Source organism: Strix aluco, chromosome 5 (genome assembly GCF_031877795.1).
Source record: "Strix aluco isolate bStrAlu1 chromosome 5, bStrAlu1.hap1, whole genome shotgun sequence".
Lineage (NCBI taxonomy): Eukaryota > Metazoa > Chordata > Aves > Strigiformes > Strigidae > Strix > Strix aluco.
In genome coordinates, this window is record NC_133935.1 from 51,094,697 (window position 1) to 51,111,390 (window position 16,694).

At 42.0% G+C, this 16,694-nt stretch overlaps 1 protein-coding gene across 4 annotated transcripts in view; it reads right to left on the reverse strand.

The window, feature by feature from the left end:
• Nucleotides 1-16,694, reverse strand: part of SRGAP1 (SLIT-ROBO Rho GTPase activating protein 1) — a 156,373-nt gene that overhangs the window by 51,582 nt on the left and 88,097 nt on the right. For all 4 annotated transcript variants that reach the window (XM_074827315.1, XM_074827316.1, XM_074827318.1 and 1 more), the window contains 2 exons: nt 543-725; nt 16-144 (listed from right to left, as the gene is read on the reverse strand). In XM_074827315.1, coding sequence (XP_074683416.1) covers nt 16-144; nt 543-725 — 312 coding nt within the window. The remainder of the gene's footprint in view (nt 1-15; nt 145-542; nt 726-16,694) is intronic.

Here is a 16,694-nt window from a genome sequence, read left to right on the forward strand (position 1 = left end):
TGTGCCAATACTTACATCAATTAAATCCGAAAGGTCATGAATATAATACTTGAAAACAGAAGCATTGGTTGCTTCGAGGGTGAGCAGGTATTCATTACGGGCCTTAATAGATTTCAGCTTGTTTTCAGAATATTTTGCTTGACGCTAGGAAGAAGATTGTATATTAATGTATTTAATGTATAATGAATTACTTCATTTTTGGTATGTAGCAAAAATGGTAACAATTCAAGCACACATTCCTATTAACAAGAATGAATCTTAGCTGCCAGCCTGTTATGCATATAACAAATGTAATGCAAAGTGATAACTTAGTGTTTTGTTTCAAATGGGACAAACCATATAGTAAGAATTATACTGGGAATAAAGTATTCCCATCTCTGAACTGCAATTAAGTCAAGTTATCTATAACCCACTGCTAGTTTATACGTGTATCTTGTTTAATTTTCTTTCCCAGCTAGACTTCTCTGTCTAAAATCATGCTAAAGAATGTCAGAAATGCACTGAATTTACTTCAAATGAAGCTAAATAAAAGGACTATTTACTTTTTCCTTCATTTTTTCAATCTTTTTCACAGAGCTCCGTCTCTGGTGCCTTTCTTCTAGTCGAATATGAAAAACAGGGTCTCCTGACCTCCCAATCTGTTTTTCTTCTTGCTTCTCTGCCTCCTTCAGTTTGCTTTCTGCACTGATGCTCTCTGCATGATACATGTGGTATGTTTTCATGACCTGCAGAAAATAGAGTCAAAGGAGAGTTAGGACGAAATGAACAAAGGTATCTACAGAAAAATCACAGGGTCTTTGAGTAAAACATTCTCTTATAAACATGGAGCTTGGATAAATTTCTTTGCCAACAGAGACTGAGGATTTCTGTGTGCATTTTTATTTTTATGTATCTAAAATTCTAAATGTTCAGAGTGCTTTACCAAGCACTATGAATAAAGAGAAAGGTGATGGAGAACTAGTTGTAATGTAAGCATGTGAGACCATCTCTCACCCTGTCTCATTTCTCCTCAGAAGGGCCTTGCATCACTGAAATGTTGTGATAGACAACGGGGCAGTAAGCTGTAAAATATTTCAGTCAAAAGTTGTGTAGAAATTTTTTTCGGGACTTTTTTCATTGCTCTGACAGAAAAAAGCAAAATCTTTCTTATTAAACTGCAGGATTCCTGTCTTTGAATGAAAACACAAAATAATGAGCAATAAAACTAAATCTATGTCAGAGCCGTATCTATCTGACTCCTTCAGTGCTGACTTAACAGCTTGGCTGTGGACATTGAATGTTTGAAAGCAGAAGGACCCATTCAGCACTGAGGAAAGAGGAAGAAAGAGGCAACAGGAAGCTTCTGTCTGGGCGCTCATCTCCAGACAGCTGGACATCTGTCCACAGCCTGGGAAGAAGTAGCTACCAACTGTGCAGCGAGCTGATTGGGTGCGACCTAGCACCAGATTAGAACTGGAGAGGAGCCGCCTGATAAATGAGTTGTGAAGATGCTTTCCTCATAGTCCCCCAGTTAATACCTTTATCTTCCCCCTACACACACACTGGCTCTGCAGTCAAGAGAGCTTGGGCTGCCAGCCTGCAAATACATGCTCGCACAGAGCACAAAGAGGGAGAGAGACTGGTTCAGCCCATTCCTCCCTTTCTTCTTCAAGCAAGAAAAGCCTCAGCTTGAACATTGTGTAGTGGGCAGCAAGCAACCACAAATCACCCGCCTCTGATGGGGAGGGCTGTCTCTGCCCCCCTCCAGCACAGAAAGGCACTTTCCACCTTCCCCAGCCTTTTTTTTTCCTTCCTTTTGTTTGTTGTCTTAAGTTTCAAGCAAGGAACAAAGCATGAAGGCGACCTTGGGCAGCCAGTGGCCTCCTCTCTTCTTCACAGGGTGCCAGAGTGCTCTCTCTGATAGATGTTATGTTTGGGCTGAGGCCACGGAAGCCATTCACCTCCTCTGAAGGACACAGCCAGGGAGGAATCAGATGGGCTGTGTGTGTGACCCATGGAGGAGACAGAGTAGTCTGGGGGGCTGTCATGAAATATTTCCTAGAGAGAGGAGTACTTTTTGTAACTGAGTAGTTAGGTCAGCCTAAGGAGCATCCATAGAGTGGCAACACTGGGGACACTAAAGCTAGAGAGTGCGAATTTGCTGCAGCATGGCTTAGTGTGGATTGATACAAACCAACCGCATGCCCTGTCAGGTGATGGCTGAAATGATGCATATTTAAAGTCTTGTGCAACAGAAAGAAAGAAGCTTTTAGAGAACTGCAATTCTGCATAATCACGTTATGCATAATCTTATACACCATAACTGTGTATGCCACTATTTAATACTGATGCCATGCTGTTGATACAATTGAAATAGGATTGATATTAAAAATGAAACAGGCAACTCTTCACTAACTTCCTGTAGCAAGGTAAACCAGTTGGAGATACACATCAAAAAGAGTAGCCTTGTTATTTTTTTTAAAAACATGTGTTTACAGCTCTCTGTTGAAAAAACCCAAACTGCCTGGAGCAGTGTTTAGTGTTATTGTCACTGCTGCTATTTTACAGCACAGCTGCTCTCCAAGACCCGACCAGAGTGCAGAGTTCCCTGCCCAAGCACTGCCTACACCCGTCAGCAACAGCCCCAACAGCTCACAGTCCACATGGATGAGGCAAAACCCCAAAGACAAAACAAGCCAAGTTGGGAAGAGAAGGCAAGCCTGCAGAGCCTAGATCTGCACATTTCTCAGCTTAAGCAAATGGCACGTTCAGTTCCCTAATACTGTTATCAAAGGATTTCTATAGTTGTCGATAATCTGTACCTGGGGAGTCTAACTTGTATAGCCACATGGAAAGAACTACTGAAAGAGAAAAAATGCACTTAAAGAAATGATTTATAAAACAAACCTGAGAAGCACAGAAAGTGATATGGCTCTATTAAAAATTATGGGAAAAGGAAATTAAAAATAAGGTTGTGCCCTTCTCTTTTGGCCTTTTTATTCAATTTTTTTAGTGGTTCTTTACAGAAGTATACAGGCATTTGCTTTTTTTAATCTTTTGTTCTGTGTCAGCTCCAGAGGCTTTTCAGTTGGTGGGACAAGTCTAATTCATGTGTCTTACCACTTAGGAGAGTTATTTACTTTGGTACTCAGTTTTTCTGCCTGCAAAGAGGGAATAGTAATATCTCAGAGCTTCCTACCAGCACATCTCAAAGCATCTGACTTAAGTGGTAAAGCAAGGATTTGTTCTACTTGACAAAAACAGTAAGCACTGAGGTTTTTGAAGCATTTTTTCTGAGTGCTATGTAGCCCAGTGGATTAGGCATAAATGTCCTTCTGCAGCGGCTGTGACATTTTAGCCTTCCTCCCTGTTGAGTGAATAAGTGTATCACTACCAGCTTTCACCAAGAAGCTCAGATGCCTCCATGCTGACTCTGCTAACCTCACACTGCTGAAGAGTATTTCTTCCTCTCATTGCTTGCTTACAGCACATGCTACCAATTCCAGTGTCTCACTATACACCAATGGTATGTCAAGTTTTGTGTGAGGATGACATGGAGCTCATAGTCTCTATAGAAAACCAAGAAGTCTCCTTGAAATCCATGTTCTTGCAACAAACTGCACCAAGTTCTTGGTACAAATGATTCCTAAGGTAACTAAAACTGAAAAAGAAGCCCTCCCCTTGGCAGTATACTCAGGGCTGGACAACAGTCCTACCCAAGCCATGCTGGTTTAGAAATCAATACAAACCATGTACAGAGCAGTGATCAGCCTATGCATTTGACTCCTGTCCGGTTTGTTATGTTGACAGCACTGCTTATCTCATGCACTAGTGACATCATTATTTTTCAAGCCTCTGGAGAAAGCTGACAGCTCCAGCCTTTTTCCATGATTTGTCAATGTTTTTTAAGAGCTGATATTGCAGCAGCTAAACTTAACTTGAGAAAGCATTAGACAGACATGTATGGAAAATAAATGTGAACTAGCTAGGGATTTGGCTTCCAAGTATTTCAGTGCCCGCTTCCTCAACAAATCAGCTTAGAATTTGCATGCTAAGTTGCATATATGACTCTTGCCCTTAACATTATACCATCTTTTCTCCATGGAGCTTTTAAAAGACTGTTAGATACAGTAGAAGACAGTAACAGGCTTGCCTAATTCTTGTAAATAGATTTACTGTATGAAGAGTTCTGAGATTCACAGATCTCTGATCTGTCAATATGTAACAGATCCATAGATCTGTAATTCAAATGACAAATAATCTGATGAAATAAGCAATACCGCTTCTCAAATGTCCACCAAACTGTTGAAGAATAGACTGTCCTGTGAGAGTATCCATCACTGAACTGACTTTAATTAGTCCCCAAAGTGCTTATTGATCAGCCATCAAGTATGCACTGAAAAGAGAGAGCAAGGTCGTAATTTTGCAGATGCTGAACTGTCATCATGACATATGCTGCACTTCTCCACTGTAGTGAAAAAAGCATTGTTAAATGCGTACTAGTCCCTTTCTAAAATGAAATGGTAAGTTTATCTCTTATTAATTTAGTAGGTTTATTCTGCAGATCCAGTGATGTAAAAATATAGATTTCTGTCAGATAACTAAGTCAGACTACAAGCAGATGAAAAAGACTGTGCTACCCAAACTGTGTACTCTCCCACTTGTAGGTGACAGACTGTTCACTTAGTGATATAAATGTCTCGTTTTGTGTGCCAAATTTTCAGCATCACTCATAAGAGCTCAGCAAGTAGGCTCAGGGCAGAAGATAGCACTTATCATGGGGAAGGGCACATTAGAGTAAACCCTTAGATAATTATTTTATTTAAACCCACAATTGTTATCTGGGCAAATCCATCAACGAGATGGTAATTAGTGCTGTATTTCTGTGGGCTACAAGAGAAGAATGTTCCCATAGTAAGATGCTGGCTTTCCTTTTCTACATGCATACTTCTTTTCTAGAAAGCTTCTTAGCCCAACTTACTAAGACTGAATGCTAGAAAGTTAAAATATATTGAAATTACCATGTGTTACCATGTGCTTCATTTTTATAATAAAACTGAGTAATTAAGAGGTTTTTCATAGTGTTTCTCAGGAAATAGGCATTTAACAGAACAGCAGTTCATCCCTGTTGCAATTACTGTGTCTGAATTGTTTCAGAATCGTCTCTGTTAAGTCATGAGTTCTTATCAGAAGGTGGAGTTGCAAGGGATTCATTAAATCAGGTTAGCTAGTACTTTCCCCAAGAAATAAGTAAAATCTTATGCCAACTTTACTACATCAGTGGCTTCTAGCAGTTAAGTAGGCTCAGTATTAGGTGTTTTCAGCATCCTGTTCACTTCCAAACCAACCTCTGATGTGGTTCCAGGAATTGCCACTGATATATTCCTACCAATACAGAATTACTGATTTCACCTTCTCAGATCTCTGGTGTGCTACAGTAAATTGGATTTAACTTTTCTACAGAGAATTCAGATTCTGTTTTATTTCAGCAAAGAAAAAAGAAAATCTGGCAGCAAATACCCTGAGAAATTAAACAGCCAAGATTTTTAAAGAGTAAGATAAAGCAATGGAAAATGCAAGCGGCACAGCAGCTCTGTCTTATTTAATATTAAATTGTTTGCTTTGGACTGTCCCTACTTTTTTATTTTTCTGAAAGCCTTACATTTGTATTGCTTGTGAAAAGTGTGATGTCAGTAGGAGTAATTTGAAACACCAAGTGGGAGCCATGAAGATGTATTTTTACGATGTGCATTGGTTTTCTCCACTACTTTCCCCCATCCTTATTACCAGAACAGCTCTGTATTTTTAGCAAACTTGTCACCTCATTGATCCCTCCCTGACTCCTTTAGAGGTCATTTATGAATATGCCCTCACCCCTACATAAATCCAGTGGAGACCTCCCTCCATTGCAAGAAAAGACTGCCTACCTTCTGTTTCCTACCATTCCCAATCATTCAGATGTTAACTGTCATATTCCAGTATTTGATCTGATAATACAAGATATTTTAGCTTTCTGGTAAAATGGAAGAAAGAGTTTGAGTTTGACTGGGGAGCAATTTCTGTTGCAAAGATGATCTATTGTAAAATCAATAATCCGTTGCCTCTTTAAATCAACATGTAAGAAGGTTTCCAAATCTCTTCGTTCACAAAAAACACCAACCAAAATCTCCTGCAGTTTTCAGTTTGACCAACTTATTTTCCTGTAATTGTCAGAAATAACCTCTGCTTTGTGACCCTCACATAACCAAATGGGCTCCTCTCTCCCCATCCCCACTCACTCAAAAGGTAGGCCTTGCTCTAGTTTCAACAGCTTATATCCTTACGTAAAACATGGGACTACTTACTAGTCTACATTGCCTGCAAGTGTAATAGGGAGAGGAGTAAGAGAGGAATGTGGCAGCTGGGATGCTGCAGACCTGAACACACTGACTGGCTGGCACAGCCAGGGAGAAGCCATACATAATTAAAAGTACTCGCCACTCATAATTTACTGAACTCACAAAGATACAGACTGAAGCTTAGCTATTCAGTTCTTTTTAGTATGATGTTTTGAGTCATAATTTAAGAACCAGTGCACAAAATACTGAGAATTGAAAATATAGAGTTTTAAAATGCATTTTCACTAGTCGTGTAACATGTAGAAAGCATACGATTATGTAATGTAACAGGTAAGAAAACCTCTATGTGAAAGAGATGGAAACTGAAAAAGTAAAGTTTCCTTTACAAACTCCTGATTATTCCAGTAAAATAAGCCTGCTTTGCTCACAGGTTCTTAGAACATCTTCTGAAGCCTCACTTCACCTGCTCTGTTCTTATTTTTTCAACAATTCTGTACATGATGTGTAATTTTAATGAGGATTGCACAACCCAACGTCAACAGAAGGTAAGCTACTCCCAGGGAGTAAATGAAGACCTATGGTACAAATCTCATATTTCCATGTTAATTCCTACTAATGAAAACAGGAAAAATAATTAATTACATAAAGTGAAAGCAAGGAGAAAGGTCTCTTATCGGTGTGCATTTTTAAAGAACAGTAGGTATTTAATACTCTGAAGTGTCTGACATTTTTTTTGACATTTCATTGCAGTTCTGAGCTTTTAAAAATCAGTCAAAATGTTTTCTAGTCTCTCTCTCTCTCAAAAGGCAGAGGTTCAAACTTCCACAAGTTAATAAATATCTTTGAGCAGAAAGTTTTTTTATTTGAAAATCTTCATAATGCACTCTTAGTGGAAGGTGGCATGTCTCTTCAATTCCTCAGTGATTTCTTATTTTCTTCTCTTAGAACAGTTTATTCTTTGCAAAATCTATGGCACTGCTTATTGACTTGTTTGATCTAAAAACCATCAAAACCAATGGACACAACTCCCTAACTACATCAGGTTTTAGATCATTTATTCTGCATTGTTCCAGATAAACTGCATTTGAGATACCTGGTGCTTGAGAAGTCTGAAAGCAGGTGTTATGAAGCCTCAGGTCTGGCTGGCATGTTGGACATGTGTGGGTAGAGCCTCTCATCATTTGGGTTTGAATGAAACATTTAATCCAGCCCCTGACCACATAGCATTAGGGAAATCCAGGCAAGTAACGTCTTAAACCTTGTCAGCAGAGCAAACAACGTGTTGGCTTGAAAGAGTTACTGTGGAGCAGCAGAACTACTGTGTATGCCTGAATACTTCTGCCTAGGGAACCCACTCCTCATCTAAGGAGTATCAAGAAGTATAATTAAATTGTAATTTCTTTACATTGACTATACACCTGTGCCTCAGCACAAACACTTCTTACTATTTCAGCTTTTAATGATTTTAATTATCTTCTCTCATTCTCTTTAACACACTTTTACGCACAACTGTTTGTTTTTTATTTCTGGAGGGTGACCTTAATTTACAAACCTTTCTTGTAAGATAAAGAATGATGAGAAGAAGTAAACGGATTATTAAACCCTTCTTCACACACACCCTCAGTTCATTAAAAGCCCCAGTACTTTCTCTTCATTCAAAGGCTTTAGAGGTATTTATTTAAACTCCAATAAGGCTTCACATTTTAATGGTTACACTTCATGAACATACTATTTCTTTAAAAAAAACCCAGAACCGAGTAATAGGGAGAGACTTCAATATTAGTATATTATTCACTGATTTGAAATTAATTTGCTTTCTTTTGGACACAAAGATATATCTCACAATAGTAAAACTGAATTTTTTTCTTCTTTCCATAAATCATGGGGCAAAGAGGAAGATGACTTCTCCTTCTTGTAAGTGACTGAGAAACATACCTCCCGGATTTTAAAATTGTAGATATTTGTTTTGGTAAGGCCACTGTGATCTTATTCTGTAAACAGTGAATGTCACACAGAATTAAAAGCTACGCATGAGGTTTCCATGTGTCTAGATATCTTTCTACCTTTACGTATTGTCCTGGTTTCGGTCAGAATAGAGTTAACTTTCCTTGGGCTGAGAGGGAGCACAGCTAGAGGGCCAGGCCCAGATCGGTCACTGGAGTATTCCATATCATGTGATGTCATGCTCAGTATATAAAGGAAGCACATGCTCTCTCACTTCTGTTTTCTGGTCTGCATGGTGGGATCTTTGGTGTGGTTGGGATCATTGCTGGAGACGGGCTGTGTACTGGTTGCCGGGTGGTGAGTGACTGCATTGTATATTACCTGTTTGGATTTCCTATTGTTACTGTAGTTTTGTTACTATTACTAAATTTTTTTGATTCAACCTACAGATTTTCTTCTTTTGTCCCTCCCCTATTTCACCGGCAGAGCGGGGAGGGGAGGGGGGGAGGTAAGCAACTGGCTGCATGGTGATTGGCTACTGTCCGAGTTCAAACCGCAACAGTCTATTTTGGTGCTCAACATGGGGCTTGAGGTTTGAGATAACAACAGATCGACAGATCAGGTCATAATGTCTGTTGCTCGGCTCCTTAAGATTTTATCACCATTATTTGCTGTACATAGTCCCCACGCTGCTGCTCACCACCATCACTCAAAAATTTTGTTTTTGCTGTACTACGTAATGCTGATCTATGACATGATGCAGTTGTCAGTCCTGGGGCTATTTACAATTGTGTTTGAGAATTTCAGTAATTGCAAATATCCTTGGAATGTTGACATTAACATGGTCGTCTTACTGCTAGGAGCCAGTGTGTTCCTGCATGTGTTCAGGTTTTGTTCAGGGTTAAGCAACTATTTAAAAGAATCACCTGGAGATCTATCCCAAGGTTGGAGAATTATGAGTGGCTGGGGGTGTGGAGTAGTGGCAAGTACCTAGAACAGTGGGCACCTCCAGTGTATTGGAATTTCATTCCCGAACAGGTGCAGAATCCTGAAAATCTAGTAAAATATTTGGAAAAAGTATGTTGTCACCCGGGTAATTCCAGAGAGGCACAGCTCACTGCAACATGCTGGGGCCTAGCCCACGCCTACCGAGTGCTATTAAACACTACTCAGTACCCTCAAAAAGAAGAGAAGGGCTCTAGATCTGGTAACAAAACAACAGACATTGCAGCCACTCCAAAGTCCACAACAGAAACTGCAGCCACTACAACTGCGAGGACGGGCGCTGCAGGTGAACCAGAGGACCGACCCATGACGGTGTCAGTTGCTCCCATACATAAGAAGAAATACACAAGAAAATCCCCTCGCGGCGTACAGGGTGATGATGAACCAGGCCTGTCACAAGAACAGGAGGAGGAGGAGGCAGAGCCAGTGATAGTCACCTGATCCTTATCCCTGAGCGAGTTGTAAGACATGCAAAAAGATTTCAGCCGCCATCCAGGTAAGCAACTCGTTACGTGGCTGCTCCAATGCTGGGGTAGTGGGGCCAGTAGTGTGGAATTAGAGAGTAGGGAGGCCAGGCAGCTGGGATCCCTGTCTAGGGAAGGGGACATCGACAAAATCATTGGAAAGAAGACACAAAATCTCAGTCTCTGGAGGTAATTCCTGTCAAGCGTGAGGGAGAGGTATCCCTTCAAGGAAGATTTTGTGTGTCATCCAAGTAAGTGGACCGCTATGGAGAGAGGTATTCAATATTTGAGGGAGCTAGCTGTGCGGGAGACAGTTTACTATGACCCAGATAATGCACGGCTACCCACAGATCCAGATGAAGTCCGATGCACCTGGCCCATGTGGCGGAAGTTTGCATGGAGCACACCATCATCATATGCCAATGCATTAGCAGTAACGGACTGGAGAGACAAAGAGGGACCAACAGTGGATGAAATGGCTTGCTGACTATGACAATATGAAGAAAGTCTCTCTTCCTCCCTGGTTGCGGCTGTGGAGAAATTATCTCAAGAATTCCAGCAATTTAAAGAGGACATGTCCTACTCCCCACCTGCACGGACTAGGATCTTGGCTATTAGGAGCAGTTGTTTCCCTACTCGAGAGAACGGGTACACATCACGGGGGAAGCTGTGGCATCGCCTGCGTGACTATGGAGAAGACATGAAGAAATGGGATGGAAAACCTACCTACCTCCTAGAAGAGTGGGTATGTCAGTTGGAAGGAAGAATAACTACAAAATGGGGTTCTTCTAGGAGAAATGCTGCTCCGGTTTCCAGTAATCAAGTGCCCAGACAGAGCAAAAAGGTCAACTTTGCTCACGATCCTGTAAGAACTGATTTGTATTCACAAGAAGTGAGTGATCAAGATGAGGCTGAAACCCGTGCACACCACACTAACCCATTTGTCGTTAGCGGGTATTATGACCAACATTAGAGGGGCCCCGCCTCCAGCCAGGCGGGGGACAGGGACAACCGAGTTTACTGGACTGTGTGGATTCGATGGCCTGGCACATCTGACCCCCAGCAGTATAAGGCTTTAGTGGACACTGGTGCTCAATGCACCCTAATGCCATCAAATTTTAAAGGAACAGAACCCATTTGTATTTCAGGAGTGATGGGGGGTCTCAACAGTTGACTGTATTGCAGGCCGAGGTGAGCCTGAGTGGAAAAGAGTGGGAAAAACACCCCATTGTGACTGGCCCAGACGCTCCATGTATTCTTGGCATACATTATCTCAGGAGAGGGTATTTTAAGGACCCAAAAGGGTATCAGTGAACTTTGGTATAGCTGCCTTGGAAACAGAGGAAATTAAACAGCTGTCTGTGTTATCTGGTCTCTCAGAGGATCCTTCTGTTGTGGGATTGCTGAGGGTTGCAGAACAACGGGTGCCAATTGCCACTACAACCGTGCACCGACAGTAATACTGCACCAGTGGAGACTCTGTAATCCCTATCCATAAACTGATTCATCAACTCGAGAGCCAAGGAGTCATCAGCAAGACGTGCTCCCCCTTTAACAGCCCCATATGGCCAGTGCGAAAGTCTAATGGAGAGTGAAGATTGACAGTGGACTATCGTGGCCTGAATGAAGTCACACCACTGCTGAGTGCTGCTGTGCCAGACATGCTACAACTTCAGTATGAACTAGAGTCGAAGGCAGCCAAGTGGTACGCCACGACTGATATTGCCAACGCATTTTTCTCCATCCCTCTGGCAGCAGAATGCAGGCCACAGTTTGCTTTTACCTGGAGGGGTGTCCAATAGACCTGGAATTGACTGCCCCAGGGGTGGAAACACAGCCCCACCATTTGCCATGGACTGACCCAGACTGCACTGGAACAGGGTGAAGCCGTGGAACACTTACAATACATTGATGACATCATTATATGGGGTAATACAGCAGAAGAAGTTTTTGAGAAAGGGGAGAAAATAATCCAAATCCTTCTGAGAGCTGGTTTTGCCATAAAGCGTGGTAAGGTCAAGGGACCTGCACAAGAGATTCAGTTTTTAGGAGTAAAATGGCAAGATGGACGTCGTCAGATTCCAATGGAGGTGATTAATAAAATAACAGCTATGTCCCCACTGACTAACAGAAAGGAAACACAAGCTTTCTTAGGTGTTGTGGGTTTCTGGAGACTGCACATTCCAAATTACAGTCAGATTGTAAGCCCTCTCTATCAAGCGACCTGTAAAAAGAATGATTTTATATGGGGCCTGGAGCAACAACAAGATTTTGAACAAATTAAACAGGAAATAGTTCATGCAGTAGCTCTTGGGCCAGTTCATACACAACAAGATGTTAGACATGTGCTCTACACTGCAACCAGGAAGAATGGCCCTACCTGGAGTCTCTGGCAGAGTGCACCAGGGGAGACTTGGGGTCAACCCCTGGGGTTTTGGAGTTGGGGATACGAAGTATCTGAGGACTGCTATACTCCAACCGAAAAGGAGATATTGGCAGCATATGAAGGGGTCTGAGCTGCTTCAGAGGTGATCAGGACTGAAGCACAGCTCCTCCTGGCACCCCGACTGCCAGTGCTGGGCTGGATGCTCAAAGGGAGTGTCCCCTCTACACACCATGCAACTGATGCCACGTGGAGTAAATGGGTTGCATTAATCACACAACGGGCTCAAATAGGGAGCCCCAGCCATCCAGGAATACTGGAAGTGATTACGAATTGGCCAGAAGGCAAAGATTTTGGAATGGTGCCACAGGAAGAGGTAACACATACTGAAGAGGCCCCACCATGTAATAAACTACTGGATAATGAGAAGTGTTGTGGGGAAACATTGAAGGTGGAAAGAGGCTGTGTGGAGCCCTACATGACAGGTTGCTGAAGCTGCTGAAGGAGAAGGTGAATCGAGTCAGTTTGCAGAGGTGAAAGCCATCCAGCTGGCCTTGAATACCTCTGAGCGAGAAAAGTGGCCAGTGCTCTACCTCTATACTGACTCATGGATGGTGGCAAATGCGCTGTGGGGGTGGTTACAGCAGTGGAAACGGAGTAACTGGCAGTGCAGAGGCAAACCCATCTGGGTTGCTGAATTATGGCAAGATATTGCTGCTCAGGTAGAGAATCTTGTTGTGAAAAGTATGCCATCTAGATGCTCATGTACGGAAGAGCTGGGCCACTGAAGAACATCAGAACAACCAACAGGCAGATCAAGCTGCCAAGATTAAGGTGTCTCAGGTAGATCTGGACTGGCAACATAAGGGTGAACAATTTATGGCTCGCTGGGCCCATGACTCCTCAGGCCATCAGGGAAGAGATGCAACATATAGATGGGCTTGTGACTGAAGGGTAGACTTAACCATGGATGCTATTGCACAGGTAATCCATGAATGTGAGACATGTGCTACAATCGAGCAAGCCAAACGGTTAAAACCCATTTGCTATGGAGGATGATGGTTAAAATATAAATATGGGGAGGCCTGGCAGATTGATTATATCAGCTTCCACAAACTCGGCAAGGCAAACACTATGTGCTTACAATGGTGGAAGCAGCCACTGGCTGGTTGGAAACTTATGCCGTGTCCCATGCCACTGCCCGGAACACCATTTTAGGCCTTGAGAAGAAAGTCTTGTGGTGGCATGGCACGCCAGAAAGGATTGAGTCAGATAATGGGACACATTTCTGAAACAAACTCACAGACAGCTGGGCCAATGAACATGGTATTGAGTGGATATATCACATTCCCTACCATGCACCAGCCTCTGGGAAAATTGAGCGATACAATGGGTTGCTAAAAACTACACTGAGAGCAATGGGTGGTGGAACTTTCAAACACTGGGACGTGCATTTAGCAAAAGCCACCTGGTTAGTCAATACCAGAGGATCTGCCAAGCAAGCTGGCCCTGCTCAATCAAACCTCCTACGTACTGTAGATGGGGATAAAGCCCCCATAGCGCGCATTAAAAATATGCTGGGGAAGACAGTCTGGGTTACTCCTGCATTGGGTAAAGGTAAACCCATGCGTGGGATTACTTTTGCCTGAGGACCTGGGTGCACTTGGTGGGTAATGCAGAAGGATGGAAAAGTCCAATGTGTACCTCAAGGGGAGTTGATTTTACGTGAAAAAAGCCAATGAACTGAACTGTCAAATAACACTGTTATTGCAACTGGTGCCCCGCAACATCCTCCTGCCACATCCAAAGCCTCCTGCTCCATCAACTGAGCCAACTCCACCTCATTCCTCCAGCCTTAAAGACTGTCACGACAGAAGGAACCCAAGTTATGGACTAAGTGAACTCAGCAGACATTTTGGAAGGATGGCCCATAGACTGAGGGAATGATATCTGTGAGACCTGGGAAAATGGGTGGTGATTCCTTAGAATGTATTTGGAACCTGAGCATAACATAAATGGTATGGAAAAAGGGGTGGAGACTGTCCTGGTTTTGGCCAGGATAGAGTTAACTTTCCTTGGGCTGAGAGGGAGCACAGCTAGAGTGCCGGGCCCGGATCGATCATTGGAGTATTCCATATCATGTGACATCATGCTCAGTATATAAAGGAGACGCATGCTCTCTCATTTACTTTTTCTGGTTGGCGTGGCAGGATCTGTGGTGCAGTCGGGATCGCTGCTAGGGGCAGGCTATGTACCGGTTGCCGGGTGGTGAGCAACTGCATTGTATATTATCCATTTGGATTGTTATTGTTACTGTTGTTCTGTTACTATTAAGTACATTTTTTTCATTCAACCTATGAATTTTCTTCTTTTGTCCCTCCCCTATTTCACCAGGGATGGGGGGGAGGGGGGGGGAAGGAAGCGACTGGCTGTGTGGTGATTGGCTACCAGCTGAGTTCAAACCACTATATGTACACAAGCACATACATTATAGAGATATGCTGATGATCATTCTAAAGATGCAGTCAATGGAACTGATGTTATTCTGTACCATATTGTCACTTTACTAAGAATGGGTTGTATCTGGCTAAATATGGGCATCTACAGCTGACCAATACCTTTGCCATCAATGAAAAGCTGTTCAATGGAGTTAACAGTATAGATAATTTCATCTGAAGCAGATGCTTGCATCTGATCAGACAAAGGGGTCTGATCTCCCCATATTAGATTTCCAGTGACTATAACTGGAATCTAGATGGCAAGCTAAGATATTTGTACTTACACTGAAGATGCCTGAAAATTAGGTGAAGTAAATTCCATCCCAAGAAACTATTCTGCAGCAGTAACCTAATTCAAATTCTGCACATGCTCTGTATTCTACTAACTTCAAAAAACTATCTATTTTACAAACCCCTTAAATTCAGAGAAAGGAATTAGCATTCACAGGAAGCCCATGGAACTTAATATCTGAATAAATCTGTAGCCATCAGTGGGAAGACACAGCACTAGAGTGAAGAAAAAGAGTGAAAATACCAAAATCCAGTCCTGCAGATTTTCACTGGTGATTCAGCAAAATATTTCAGCACATGCTTCACTGTTTTCCTACCCTGGGAGCACTGGCACTAATCCCATGCCTCACCAGGCACTGGGCTTACGCAACTGTTCAATTGAAACAAGACTGTATCTTCAGGGCTTACTCACCACTGAAGGCTCACTTGTGCAATGGCTCCTACAGTCGCTGACTCCCTGTAGCTGTGTGAAATGTCTGCAGCTATCACTACTTTGCAGAAGCTGATCCCAACATACTTCACTGACTACAGGCCCGAGCCAACAAGGTTTTGTGGTATTGCAACCTACAAAATCAGTAGTGATTTCAGAAAAAAAAAATCCCGAAGAAAAGACCTCAATAAAAAAATAAAAGCGTTTAGGTAGGTTTTAGGAATCTGTGTCCATAACTACAATCCGAAAGAACCGAGGACAGTGAGACAGGTCTAAATTTATTTGGATATTCTTTTTGCCACCGAAGTTGTTCTTGAATTTAAATGTTCTTCAACCCATCCACTGATGGGTGCACAATTTTACCTAGGTCAAAAGAAAAACAGACAAGATGCACAGAAGTAATATGTGACTAATCTCTCCCTGAGGAAAGCTGGTCTCTGATATCTTCCTAAACTTCCTTAAAACCACAAATTGTTTCTTGATATAGATATTGTGGGTTTTTTTCCCTGGTCTCCCAAATCTTGAGGCTAGGGAAGGGAGCACTCTAAAGACTGTTATGCATGGTACTGGAGCACAGATGTTTCAGTTCTTCCAGACAGAAGGGAGAATTTAGATGTCCAACTTCCTCAACCATCAGAAATCAACAGAGTTTTGTAAGAGGTGGATGTCACCAGTTCCTCTTCATTGTATAGTTATGTTTAAAACCAAAAGTAATTCTTGTTTTGTTCTTTCTCAGCACATATCCCCCCAAAAATATTTTGGGGAATATTTTCTAGGTAGACAAGACATCATCTTCTAGTAACAAGTTGTGTAGATGAGTTTCAAAGAGGAAAAGAAGTTCAGACCTACCTTCTCTCAGATTTTCTAGTGGGTTAACAGCAGCTTGCCAGAATGCTTAGAGTGTTTATTTCTTGACCTCTCTGAATGGTATAGAAAGCCTACACAATCCTCTTTTTTTTTATTTTTATTATTATTATTTACTTATCCCAGCCAGGGAGAGGGGAGGGCACATAAGTAACATTTACTGATTTTTACTGAGTATAGTCCATGAGTCAAACCAAGCAGATGGCAGCATGGACAAAAACAAGGCAGAAAAGGAAGAAGCATTGCTCTTGTAAGCTCTAAGTAGAAATGCTTCATTAGTAATCAACAAAACTTATAACATACTGGCTTAGCATAGTCTAGGGGGAAAAACGGTTGAATGTAAAGAGTAATCCTGAAAGCATATGTATTGTAAACAAGTGAGCAGAGTCTTTCCAAAAGAGATAGTTTAGACTTGTGTAAAAACACAAAAGTAAGCATCTCCACTGGGGGGTAACTTGCTAGATAAAAGAACACTTAAAGCTTATAGAAGTCTGATAT